The sequence below is a fragment of the Limulus polyphemus genome, unplaced genomic scaffold, assembly GCF_000517525.1.
Source record: "Limulus polyphemus unplaced genomic scaffold, Limulus_polyphemus-2.1.2 Scaffold325, whole genome shotgun sequence".
NCBI lineage: Eukaryota > Metazoa > Arthropoda > Merostomata > Xiphosura > Limulidae > Limulus > Limulus polyphemus.
In genome coordinates, this window is record NW_013665935.1 from 650,356 (window position 1) to 664,977 (window position 14,622).

The 14,622-nt window shown below is 30.1% G+C and overlaps 1 protein-coding gene across 10 annotated transcripts in view; it reads right to left on the reverse strand.

Annotated features, from left to right (window-relative positions):
- The window catches only part of LOC106457399 (isobutyryl-CoA dehydrogenase, mitochondrial-like), a 58,959-nt gene that overhangs the window by 12,895 nt on the left and 31,442 nt on the right, over positions 1 to 14,622 (reverse strand). For all 10 annotated transcript variants that reach the window (XM_013916810.2, XM_022383303.1, XM_022383301.1 and 7 more), the window contains 5 exons: positions 8,049 to 8,158; positions 6,916 to 7,130; positions 4,709 to 4,844; positions 1,677 to 1,774; positions 1,002 to 1,154 (listed from right to left, as the gene is read on the reverse strand). In XM_013916810.2, coding sequence (XP_013772264.1) covers positions 1,002 to 1,154; positions 1,677 to 1,774; positions 4,709 to 4,844; positions 6,916 to 7,130; positions 8,049 to 8,158 — 712 coding nt within the window. The remainder of the gene's footprint in view (positions 1 to 1,001; positions 1,155 to 1,676; positions 1,775 to 4,708; positions 4,845 to 6,915; positions 7,131 to 8,048; positions 8,159 to 14,622) is intronic.

Here is a 14,622-nt window from a genome sequence, read left to right on the forward strand (position 1 = left end):
TAGACCTCATCGCTCTAGGGCAGTAAAGGCTTATTTAGAGAATGAATCCGTCAACACTCTTCCTTGGTCACAAGAACGTCGAATCTGAATCACTTGAAAAAAACACGGGGGTGCTTAACTTTTTTCCAGGTGTATATATAGAGTAAAAAAAAAGTTTGCATGTGTGGGTCAAATAAATACAATTTACTTTCTTTAAATTGCATCATGACCTATTAAACAAATGTTTAAAACTAGTCAATGCAAGTCATAAACATCTATTATGTGTTAACACTTGAAAAAATGTTTTAACATAATGGAAGGGAAATTTAACATGCCACATTGACTGAACATCAAAGAAAGTATAATAAGTGTAAGGAAGAACTGAAGCCAAGCTAACTTCACCTAGAGAGTCTACTACAATAGACAAAATCACAAAGACTAGCTTGCTGGTTTGCCAGTTTTTCCGAATAGAAAGCAGGTTAATTTAAGAAAATAACAATAATATATGGTGTTACAATAAATAAATAATATAGTGTTCAATAATCCTTACCCTAATTCTGATGTGTTGAAACATAAATACAAAGTTACGAAAAATTACATTTCAACAACTTAATCTAGTCATTGTAAAGCAACTTACTAATATAAATAGTATCTCAACCATTACTACTATGACTCTAATATCCCAGCTGACCTGAAGATCTTTGGTATTGGACGAAAGGCCTCATCAGCACTGGATAAAGCAGGTATAGTATGGCTGGCATACAACTATACAGACACTTTCATTCAGTTATTATTAACATAATATATGTACAGCTGTATGTTTATACTCTAGAACTTAGACAGCTGTATGGATATCTACACAACACAATAATTAATTAAGTGTATATACAGACTTGTATCAGCCTCTCACCTGGAAATTTTCTCTACTCTTAAATTGAATTTGCCTTTCAAAAGAACTTGCTGTATCTAAACGTACAATATTTTCAGTGTTTCTGCTGATGAATTCTCTTCAGTTAACTTACATCAAAACATTGATCCGTAGCAAACAGTTTAGCCATTGAACACAGAGATACAGCATCTGGAAGATTTTGCTGAAGGGATGAGGCTGCTTTTCTCACCAGAAGTCTTGATGCCACCAGATTAGTAGCCATCTGAGCTAGTTTGAACTGGTTGTGCTGGAATAGAAGTTATCAAAATTCCTTTTTATAAATCAAACATCTGATGTTCAATATATTAACTATAGTCTTAGTTCAGTAACACTCATTAGTCATTAATGTATATGAAAGAAACATTATCAAGTCCCATTTATTACAACATTGAAGCTATTATAAAATCAGGTTTATAAACAATAGAATAAGCTAAGTTATAAGAGCAACTGTCATTTTGTGTGAAGTTTTTAAACTCATTACAAAACCAGCCAGTATTACCATATACAAAATGCATATAAACACCAGCTTTGAATGTAGTAGTAATAATTCAAGCACATCCTCAGGTTATCCTGACAATATTTTTTTTACATAAGGATAACAAAAATGAAGCATTACACAAACCATAGACTTAATTTAGTGATGACTTAGAACACTAAAACAGTGTCACAGTTCCATGATTCTTCTGTACAAAAACATTTCAATGTTACATGTATTATTATCCATAAAATGAAATAGAGTATAAACCACTGAAGTAAGGTTAACAAATACCTGAAATTCTGCTAGAGGCTTATTGAACTGTTTACGAACTTTCAGGTGGTTAGCAGCTAACTCCAGACTTGCTTGTGCTGCACCCAGTGAACAGGAAGCTGTAAATTTAAATGCGAGATTACAGACATATTCAAAGTTTGCATTATTGAAAGAATAAGTCATCTATTGAAAAATGAAGAATACAAGTAGATGCCATAGCTGGCTATTGAAATAAGCACCACTATTCCCAGTATCATTTACAACATTCTCATAGCCTTTACGTTTTGAATCCTGTTTATATATACCATCTCTATGCTTTCTGATAGAACTTTGAAATATGAGAAATATTCCTGCTTATTCTTAGTGCTTATCCCCTTTACTTTATTCTTTACCAACTGTTTGGGGTATCCAATGTACAGGAGGATTGTAGTGATGTGTTTTTAATTCCCTTTTTTCTTAGCCTTTTCTGTGTTACAAACCCTGTTCTAGAGACTAGCCAGTCTATGATGACCTTCTTCACACTGTTGGGATGGTTTGATTTATAATCAAGTATTTATTACTTATCAGCCTCTGCGGGATTCCTGTAAATTGTATGTAAGTTGTGTGTCTTGATAACCATCATGTCTAGGAATGGGTGTTTGTTGTATTCTGTTTTCTGTTGTATGAAATTTATCACTGGATATTTTATGTATAGGTGGTTCATAAAATCTGTTATCTTATCTGTAAGATGTGGTAATGTTATAATGTATCAATGTAATGGAAGAAGCTCCAGACAAGAGGACAGAACACCAGCCTTTCTATTAAGAAGATTCAGGATTAAATCTTGGCCACTACCACCACAAAACACAGTCATCCTAAGGGATTCCCTCAATATATCAGTCAAAAGATATGACCTAAACTAGTTTGTAATTATTATCTAATTAATAATAAAGATTTATGTGGTAAAAAGGCTACTAGCCATTAAAATGGAGAGATTTACTAGTTTGTTGCTTATTAATATTTAAATAGGTACTTTTGAACAGTAAAATGGCTGCAAAAATTATTAGACTGCTCTGAGACTACTATTCTGAGCTAACCTTTGACAACATACCTTCAATTATTAGACTGCTCTGAGACTACTATTCTGAGCTAACCTTTGACAACATACCTTCAATATGTGCTGTGTATAAATTCTTATATTTTATGTAAAAAGTAAACTAGAGAATTTAAACAGAGCTTGCCAATCTAACTGGCCATATCCCACACATATACTCCAAGAAAACCTATAACATTTTAATAATTAATTTTTTGGCAAAACACTGCAAAAATTGTTTACAGTAATTAAACATAATCAAATCATTCTAAACTGCAAGTTCTCTAATTCTGTTATATGGTAATTATCAATAGACTATTTCATTTTTCTTTTCAATTGTAATGACTAATCTTTCAAACTATAAGTTTTAGTTAATATAAAATTTTTATTGTATTCTATTTACAATAAGATATATTTCATTAAGTTTGTAATAAGAATGTTAGCTTATAAAACGTTGGTTCAGTAGTTGGTAATTGTATTTTGTTTTGTTGATAATATCTAATATAATAATACTGAGTTTTTCCCTGTCCTGAAAATATGCACTCACCTTACTATCTAAATACACAGCTCATGCACTTTATTTCAATCAAGGTAAATAAAAGGCAGATATAATAAATATACTTTAATAAACATTTTGTACAACATATTAAAAGCTTATCAAAGTTTTTAAAAAGGTATAGTGTTAGGTCATAAATTAACATTATAAGTTCATTTACTGGTAGTATTAAAGTATGGTACATTTAGTCCTAACTAAACTAAAGCAACAATATGTACACAAGTTACACAGTTAACTTGTTTCTTTATCAAATATAGGCCATACTTAATAAAAGCTTAACTAATGTTAGTTGTAAGACAAGTGATTAGACTTCTGTGATTAGAATTATTTTGTATTATTCTAGAAATCCTCTATTTAAAGAAGTGCTGTTGCAATAAAGATACTAATTTGATTGCAAATGTTTTGCAGTTCTCTGCTAGTATTATAGTACAATAAAGTAGAGAAAAGGGCACATGACAAATAACAAATGTTTATGACAGAGTATTATTCTCTCAACTACTAATGACTCTTCTGGTGTGAAGGTCAACATCACAAGTAAGCTTACAATCATTAAGTGAATTTTAACTGTACTGGTCTATGGAAAAAATATTTATGCTATTTAATTTTTTCTTTAATATTCTTTCAACTTGACTTTTTAAAATGTAAGTGCTAATTATTGTAAAATATATTAGTAGCAACCCATAACTTTCTTTTAAGTACTACATATGTATGTCAATTAGCTAAGGATTTTCAATGCAAGCTAAAACACCTATTATTACTATTTTGGTATTAAATTTCTGGCATGTAATTACACTAAAAAACTTATTTTTACAACCTGCAGCTATAAAAACAGCAGTGAGTTCAAAACTTCAAACTGAAACTTCTGCAACACTACCTCACTGTTATTTGTACTGATTATAAAAATATGTACGTGTGGCATACAATTTTGTGCCTTCTAATTACATTGTATGCAACCCCTTTTTTGGTTTTGTAAATATACTTTCTGTATATTTTTTTTCCCACCTGTACTGTATGAATATAAAAAATGTTATTTCAGCAGGATAGAACATGTTTAACAATGAAATAAACTTGCTTTCCTTCAAACAAAATGCAATCGACTACTGGGATGGATACAATATTACCAAGTGCAATGAATCATGTTACACAGTCCAAAAATAAGTTTAGTAGGTAGTGTCTGACATATGTTCACAAAACTCAAGAGGACTTAGCCCTTCAATTAAACATTAAATTGGATATAATTTCACCACATCAGAAGTGGAAAGCTACATATAACACATGCTTTGAATGATGGTGAATTTGTATTCAACTGTATGTATTTATAAAATATGTTGTTTAAACAATACAATTCACAAAGAATAAATCAATATTTATTCCAATCTATAAAATACTGAATTAAGATTACTAGGTTATAAATTACTATGTTACCAATATTTATTCTTCCACCATTCAATCCCTGCATTGCAATGTTAAATCCCTGTCCTTCTTCTCCAAGTCTATTACTCACAGGTACTTTACAGTCTTCTAGAATCACGGCACGAGTTGGCTGAGAATTCCAACCCACCTAGAAATGTAGAAACATTTTTTCACTTTTTTGACATTCAAAAAAGAAATTCAAACTCAATCACAAGTGGAATGTGATAATTAGGCTTGAGATTTGAATTTAAAATTACACTTGAATTGATGGTTCAAATACATTATTTTCATTGTCTATGAAAAACCCTTTCTTCTGCTCTAATTAAAAGCAATTATTTTACTTTATGTTTATAAGAACAGAAGTAGCAGCAGCAGATCTTGCTTAGAGTTTTCATTTTCTCATTTTTGCAATGTCATAGATTAGTCTGACAGAATGGTGATACATACAGCTATAAATCTCCAAATTAATTTCTTATCACATACAAAAACCTAGTCAATAGTTACCTTGTATTTGTTATTTGTTCCAACAATTACTGCAGTGTTAGCTAATCAACAACACTTCTTGTAGAATACCATGGTTTAAAAAAAGTGTGTGAAACAAATAACATAGCAGTGATATACACACAAATAATGAATAATTCCTGTATTTGCATTTTCTAGGATATACTGTATAGAATCCAACATACCGTGATGCCAGTTGAAATATTTTAGAAAGAATACTGACTGCACACAGCTTACTCTAAGTACAACTTGACCAATGATTGCTTTATCAACCCAAAAATTATATTGAGGTTTAAATTATAATCAGGCATACATGCTTGCCTTACTGTTTCAGGTAAAAATAACATTCAGCTAATTAAATTAAGGATACTTAAAAAGGTGTTAGAAAAAAATTTTTCTAATATACAACTCCTACAACAAAATTAAAAGCAACCTTCTGGTTTATTAAGGATCAAACCTGACTCTTCATTGTGTACTATATATGTAGCAACCACAGGATTGAAACTATTGTTTTTCAAACAACTGTAAATTATCTACAACATTTTTAATTTCCACATTGAACAAATTAAATTTATTACATTTATCAATTAGGTTACTGAAATTAAAATATACTCAAATGTTTATCATGTAGTTCTTTTTACTCTTAGAGTTATTTAAAAATTTATTTCTAGTTTCAGAATTTACCATAACATAACTGCATTTACTTATTAGTTATGTAAATAACAGCCACTTGCTAAGATAATTGCAATCTAATTAAAAGCCCCTCTAGAATAATAAAATACCTAATGTGTATATAGTTTCTGGACAAACAAATAGTGAATGTTAGGAGCTCTCAGTGTGAAATAAGGATATTAATTGGGTTGTATGGTACACCAGTGAATACAATGAAAATATATATTCAAGGAACCAAAACGTTTTAATGCAAGAAGATTGCTCCATGCATACAATGAGAATATTGGATAATTAAAGTAGTAGTCATGTTAGTTAAATATGTTCTAACATTTTAATTCACCTTTCTTTTTTTCCCATGCATGTCTATGTTTAATGTCATTTATAATTTTACTGTTAATATGTTGATATTGCATTGCAACTTAAGAGGATAGTGAATATTATACAGTTAGGGCCAACTTCAGATTTTTTTTTAGGTTTATATTATTAAATTAAAATTGGAATCATACATAAAATGACACATAAAACCTAGTGAGAAACACAATTTTTAACAATTAGCTTAATTTATAAATAAAACAGTAGATGGTTAAAACAATATTTCTGGAACAGTGTGTGAATAAGAAACTAAATATAATTTTTTTTAAATCATATTTATGTGATTTTGGATGCTTTCAGAAAAAAGACAATGAAAACCATATAACAGTAATAATGTTCTTTAGAACTACAATCTGGAATAAAATTACCTTCCATCCATATTAAGAATAAACTTAATAATGATATCAAGTTATACATTATGCTTCTCAACTAACATTTTTAATTAAAGTATCTAAAACAAGCAGTACTAAATAACTCACTTAAGTATTTATTATGAAGTCTTAAACAAAAAGGTTAACGTTTAAGCTTACTTAACCCATCATTTAATGAGATTCCATTGAAAATTCTGTAGATTACCTATAGATTTTTAAAGACTAATGTCTGAAACCTGTACAATACTGAAAGTTTAAGTTTTTTCTTGAAAAATGACCTTTAAGTGTTTAAATACATCTTACCTTCTTTTCTTTTTTGCCAAAACTTAAACCTGGGGTGTCTTTTTCAACCAGAATACAACTGATTCCTTTAGGACCAGGGCTTCCTGTCCTTACCATGATGACATACAAGTCAGTATCTCCCCCTCCACTAATGAAAGCTTTGCTTCCATTCAAAATGTAGAAGTCACCATCACATCTTGCAGTTGTTGCTAGAGAAGCTGCATCACTACCACTACCTTTGAAAGGAACAACAGCAAACGGTGAATTTTTCCTTTATTTAAAAACAAGACTTAATTTTCAGTGACATCACACTCAAAAATTAACATACAACACAGTTTAAAGTGCTCCCACAAATAAACAAATTGGTTAAGTTTTCAGAAAATGGTGAAAATATTTTGGGTGATATATTAACTGAATTTTTATCTTTCTTTCTAACACTTTTTTTGAAATCTGTTTTGCAAGTATCTTTGAATAATAGCGTTGATATTTAAATAATCATTAATATTTAGTATTTTTACCAGATGTTTTACTTGAAGTTGAAGTACAATGAAATCAGCTGTTCTGTTACTCTGTGTAAACAACAAATTTATATTTAGTAACTTACACTGTACATGTACTGTAATCATTAAGCAGGGTAAGAGAATATTATAAATAAAACTGCTGAAATATGTGCGAGATAAACCATGGTTAAAAATATCCTGCTGATTTGAAAAAAAAACTTTTTAGAGAACAAAACGTTATGAAATGAATGTCCAAAAGTATTCACTTTAAATAGAAACATAAAACAATTTAATTTAGTAAAAAGTTTGAATACACACACATATATATATATATATATAAATAATGGTAACATGTTTATGCATTGCTAATAATATAAAAGTACCTTTAACTTTGAACAAGGAGATTTAAGTAACTTTAAAGAGAAAAACTAACCATTACAATTATGCTACACTTTCTAGAATTGATCAAGTTTTCAAGGAACTTTAGCCAATATGAAATTAATTTCCAATTCTTAAAAATATTATATTTCTTATGTTTTATGTAACATGTACATTTGTATTTTTATTCACACAAAAATAACTTTCAAAATAACCATTTATTTCACATTTATTAGAACTACTGGAGAACCCAAATACATGTCACCTAAACCTTACCAGGCTCAGTCAAACAATAAGATGCAAACTTTTCCATGGAAGCTAAAGAAGGAATCCAGTGCTGTTTCTGTTCTTCAGAACCAAACTGTTCTATCATCCATGCACACATACTGCAAACATAAATGCAAAATAAAGTATTACAGTCCTATTTCTTTTGAAAACAGAGTATACTTTTAAATATATCATCTGAAATCTTACCTACATCGAAAAGTAAATGACATACATGATTCCTTGTTAGCATTTGATTCTTTATAATTTACTTACCCAGCCTGCTTATTATTTCTAAAACTCAGCCAACAGAAGAATTTTTAATTAATTAATTATTGTAGCTATAGCAAGAGGGAATCCTCAATAGCCATGGCACTTGAAATTCTTTTAGGAAGGATTGGGTGTGGTCAAATACATCAATAAAAAGGGTTAGACCTCCTGAATCCAAAACTGTAATTAGATCTCAAATCAGTCAAGAGATGACAGAGCTATGAGCTAAATGTTTGTACTTAAAAACTCAGAACCATTCTATGAGCCACTATGCTGTGGCTAATAAAAAAATGATAAATTACTGAGTATTAGCACATATACCTGCACCTCACGTGACTTTTATTTCTTCTTTGGTTTTACAAGGATGACAGGATGGCATACATATGCATCATTTGCAAGGAATGTTTATGGAAAACTGACAGTCAGCTAAGGTAGCTGTGATACACACAGAATTAAATATCACTTTTGTTTAGATTCAGCTTCCTAGTAAAAAATTGAAATAGCTGCTAAACACACTTTGTCTGATTGCTTAATCTTTTAAACTCTATCTTTAGGGGTTACATGCAAGTTTCTTCAGCAACTTTTATCGAAGTTGGTTTAGCCCATTTCTCACAATTTCGGATGTCAAGACATCAGACTGACAACTCTGATTTGTATATATTATAGACATTGCTAATTTATATTGTAATAATTAAATGATTTTTATTCCATTCTAGTTAATTTTGTATGACATTTTTATCCAACACAAACAGTACCAACAGTTATGATATATTTGGTTGCCTACCTCAAGATACATTTTGAGTAACAGATAAATATTTTGCAATTATTTTATCAAATCATATAATATACAGTATATGAGAAAGAAAATATGAAACAGTTTAAAACTTCATAAGCTAACAAATTAATTGAAAGAAAACAAAACATTCTGAGTAATAAAAGTATATTCCACAGTTCAGTTGGAGACAGTGTGAATAAGTATAAAATAACATAAATATTCTTGCTCTGCATAAACCTGCATTTTGTATCAATTTAGAGATGTGCAATAAAATTAACAACTTTCTAATTTTCATCAGCCAACATCAAATTGTCAGTAAAGCATCCATATGATTTACTTAAAAACTATCTATTATAATAATACTCAGTTTAGTCTGTCCTGAAAATATGCTTGCTACTTACTATCTAAATGTGCATGCATGTGTACTTCATTTTAATGGATGTAAACAATATGTGGATGGAAATATACTTTAGCAGACATTTTGTACAACATATTAAGAGCATCTAACACAGAAAAACACTATAACTTTATTTATTGATCACATTAATTACAGCAAAGTTTATACCTAACTAAATAAAAAGCAAAATATGTATAAAAGTTACAGTGTTAATTTATCTCTTTATTGAATACAAGCCATATTTAATAAAGGTTTAACTAATCTTAGGCCTAAGACAAGTGGGCTTATCAATTTTGGAGTTTGCGATTAGAATTATTTCGTATTATTCTAGAAATCCTGTATTTAAAGAAGTACATTTACAATAAGGATACTAATTTGAATGCAATGTTTTATGGGTCTTTGCCAGTAAATACTATTTTGTAATATTTAAAACAAAAAATTGGCAAGTTACATAAAACAGGAAAACAAAAGTTGGTCCTCAAAAATAAGGAGTAACTTCCACAAAATATTGTTCATACAGTAGACTGCAGTATAGGCACATACCATTATGCCATAAGTAAGCAGTATTTAAAATATCACTGCCTCTAAGCATAGGAAAATAATAATAACAATGTATATGTTCTTTTTTATATTTTCAAACATATTATTGCCTGGAATGGGCCTTATGTCTACATCTGCTGAAGTGTGTGTACATATGCATTTAGTTAGTAAGGTGTGCATGCATTTTCAAGACAGACAAAAATTGAGTATTATTATAACAGATTTGTATCTTTACTCACTATACTTCATTTTTCTAAGAATTTACGAGTGAAAGTAAAGATGAAAGAATAATAATATGTAAACCCTGCCATGGCTGCCACATCCAGTGCTGATGAGGCCTCTCACCAAGTACTATAGTTGTGTTGAACATAGGCCTAATGATTGACAAAAACTGTAGAACTATTACATTTTAACCTCAATAAAGCCAAATATTGTTCTTATGTATGGTAATAATAAATAGAAAAAAATATTATAATTGAATAATTTGAAATAATCAAAATTCTTCTAAGGAGGTGTAGGGGTAACCTCCTTCCTTCTTTTCAATCATCCCCATTTGTTCAATTCTTCCAAAGTTGTAAGCTGATAACCTTAATCATCAGTTTGGTTATTTAAATTGTGTCTACTTATTTGTCCACTTCATATTTTAAATACAGTTAGAAATTTAATAAACATCAAATAAGCTTAAATATGAAAAAAATCAACCAATGCCACTGTGAAGTAAATGAAACCTGAGTTCTAAAATTGTCTGTAAATATAGTCTCAAACTACAAAGTCATCTACAGATTATGAAAGTGCATATAAATTAGCTAACATTTACCTGTGAATTTTCATATGGTTCTAGAATTATAAATAGTGAAATAAACAGGTTCTGTCTCGTATAGGAAAGCAAATGAAGTTTATCAGGCTTATAAAACATCTCCAATACTTGATTGGTAGCTAGAGGTAAGAGACCATTCTTTCTGAAGAGAAATCTTTATTAGGCAAAATCTTTAATGGTGTAAAGTCAAAGGACATAACATTTTGAAGAAGGAAGTTTTCAATGTTTTCTATAGAAGTGGAAAAACTCACACAGCTCAGCATTTGTAAAACATTAGGCTATGAAAAACATACCAAATCAAACAGGACCAACACTCCCTCCATAAAAAAAGGCTATGATTATGAGTCTTTTGATCCGAAAAACCATTGTAATAAAACTGAGTACATCTCTTAGTACTGTTAACAAAATAAACAATAATTTCACATTGATGAAAGCTCACATTAGTCAAAGGTTCACAAGTTTTCAGCCACACCTTAAAATCAATGGCTATTGTCGTGAAAACAAAAGAAGGACAAAAAAACTCATTACAATAACCACATTCCACCAAATCCTCCAGTGCAGTCTTTGTGCCTATGGTCTGCTTAAATGTGTGCTTCGAAGTCCTACACTCAAGATAATAGGTAATTTATTTAAGATGCACAAGAGAAGTGGGACAACATTAACACAGCAGTTTTCCAAAAAGCCTGACTTCATTAGAAATAACATGAAGATATTGTTAAGAGGCTGAGGAATGAGGAAGAGCATAATTGCTGGAAAAATACAGTCTTCAGTGCTACTATGTCAAACTTGATTATTGTTTCTAGAAAGAAAACAAAAATACTGGAAAATGTCAATAATCTTTGGTGTATGCATTAATCACCATAAAAACACAGAAATTAAACAAAATTTACATCAAACTATACAAGATGGTCCAAACCTTTACTTACTGAAGGCCAGATTGTAAAAGATAGAAACTTTAGAGAAAAATAACTTGCTACTTTTTTGACTTACTGGAAAGGGATTTTCCAATGGAAATTTATTTGTGAGTAAACTTTTTTTTTTTCGTAAAACCAAGAGTAGTTTAAAAGCAGAATCTACTTGGTTAATCTCTGACTTTAGTTTATGTATAAGCAAGTTCTCTTTCATATAGAGGCTCTACTCATCACTGTTGACTGTTCTGCTGCTTTATAATAATATACCTCAAGCAATGAGGGGGGGGGGGGTGACTCCTCATTTCTAAAAAACACTTGAATAAAGTAAGTTTGTTTGTTTTTTCATCTACAGTGTGCTGAACAGCATTTGGTTTAGTACATAGTTTTAAATTTGGAGTTGAGGTTTCAATTTATTTTTTCAGTGAAGTTACTTTTCCTTGTAAGTTGTACTTAATAGCTTCTTTTCTGGTATATAGTCCTATTTGGTATCTTATAATATCTTTGTTTTGAAACTTCAGTAAGAATTATGACTTTATAAAATACATAATATATATGAATAATAAATAGCTAGCTTTATTTTGTTTTACAAAAATTATAATTGTAATTTTAGATTTTATCAGACTGGTTGTACCATTTGGCAACTCTGCCTTTCTGCTCTAAGTTTCATCTAAATTAAAACAAGGTGGGACTTTTTTTTAATGTGATGGACCAAATACTATTTACTTAATATTTAGCCAACAGTGCATGTGGTTGGTCCATTATATCTACCTTGTATTGGAGAGTGAATGTCGTCTATAATTCCAAATTTCCTACATGTATCTACATGAAATGTGGCAATATTTTAGTAAAACATACAATCTGCTGTACACAAAAAATCACATGTAATACAAATGTAAATATAGCCAACATGTGTCTGGGAACTGATGACATCAGTTTGATTCAGACTCTGACAAATCGGAGTGCAAGATCATGTTTATATGAAAAACAAAACCCTTTTGTCCATCATACAGTTTGCATATTGCAATTACAAAATCTCTAGAACATCTGAAATGCATATCTAAAGTATTTTTCAGTATCCCTTAATACTGTATCTGGTATTACTCTTCACTGCCACAAACTGTCACTAACCCAGCAATGTAGGATAAAATGAGTAGTTAATATCTATGACATTAAATACATAATATGGTAAATGGCCCTCTGCCAAAGTTTGTGGCATGCATACTTTGACCCCACCACCACCTGTGCACATGATTAAAATGAGGTTTAATGGTATAAAGTGTTGTAACTAGTTCATGTCCATTTAAATTTGCAATATCTGACATTTACTAAAGATAAGTCTATTTCTAATGTTAATTACGTATATTGTTGTAAACATTTTCTAATTCAGTTTAGAAAAGCTGAAAAATTACATTTGAAATATTTTAGAAATAAACTACACATAAATTTCTTGAATTAATGTAAATATTCAAAGATATTATCTCATTTTTTTAAATTTTAAAGTTTCAGTGCCTCAATTTTTGCTACTCTAGTCAATAACATAAGGCTCAAAAGAATTGTTAAATATTGAAAAAATTATACAAAAGAATTGTTTATATAAAACAACAGTCCATAGAAGCTTTTACTCTTGAAAAAAACCAAGTAAATTGTTTAGGCTTTTTAAACTTTTAAAACATGCATTTAAATACAGAATAAAATTCTTATACAATGCCAGAAAAAGTAATCAATGAAGTTAAGCAACTTAAAATGACAAGTTAAAAACTTGTATCACATTTATTTCAATTTAAAAACTTTTTTTTTATTACAGAACAACCAGATGAGGTAATCTTCAACTGTTCAAAGCACATTCTAAGTGACACTGTAAAGAAAGTTTAGCTTATGGCTTAAAATTAAATATTACAAACAAGTTGAAGTTTGCAGATTATAGAAGATCTGAGCAATTTTTTGCAATCATTCTCACATTAATCCCTTGGATCCAAATGTGTTCAGTCTTTTAGCAATATTATAACTAGAGATTGGTGATTAATTGTATTTGGTAAATGATTAATCAACAACTCCATTAAGCAATTACACAAGCAAAAAACAAAATGTTTGCAGCAGGTACAGCCAGCCAGTTGCTTACTCTCAAGTTATAAGTTTAAAAACAAAAAAATGTTGGAGATGGGTGCTGCCAGCCAGTTGCCTTCTCCCTAGTCAGAAAAAAATTACTGACAGTGGCAAGTATCCTTAACAGGTTTACCATAACAAAGACAGAGCATGCAAGTTTGGTGGCAGTGGAAATTGAACCAAAGACGCTCAAATCACCAAAGCTAAATTAACTTGAAGAAAATAAAATTTATAAGGTTGAAATTGGGCACCAGCAACAGCCCATTATGTGGGATTGTATTAATTTGTCAAAAAATTGATGTCGCTTTTTTTAGATGAAAAAACCCGAACAACTTATATATAAAAACATTTATTAAATGAAATAGTCTCCATTCTTATGCTTTTTCATCTTACAATCAGATTGTTAATGCCCTGATTAAAGAAATCACTTGGTTTTGAAGCAAAAAACATGTTAACGTCCTCTTTAATGCTTTCCACATTCACATATGTTTTCCCATTAAGATGGTGTTGCAGCAAAGAAAATGATGGTGCTATATCTGGAGAATATGGTGGGTGGGGAAGAACTTCCCAACCAAACTCCATAATCAAACGTGCCACATGTGGACATGCATTGTCATTTGTCATAGAGAAGAACACCTTTCAGATAGATGAGTGAAAGGTGTTTCTGATGAAGGGCTTGATTTAAACATTCCAGTTGCTGACTATAGATCTCTGCATTGACAGTCCACTGTGAATTGAGGAGTTCAAAATGAATTACTCCTTTTATGTCCCAA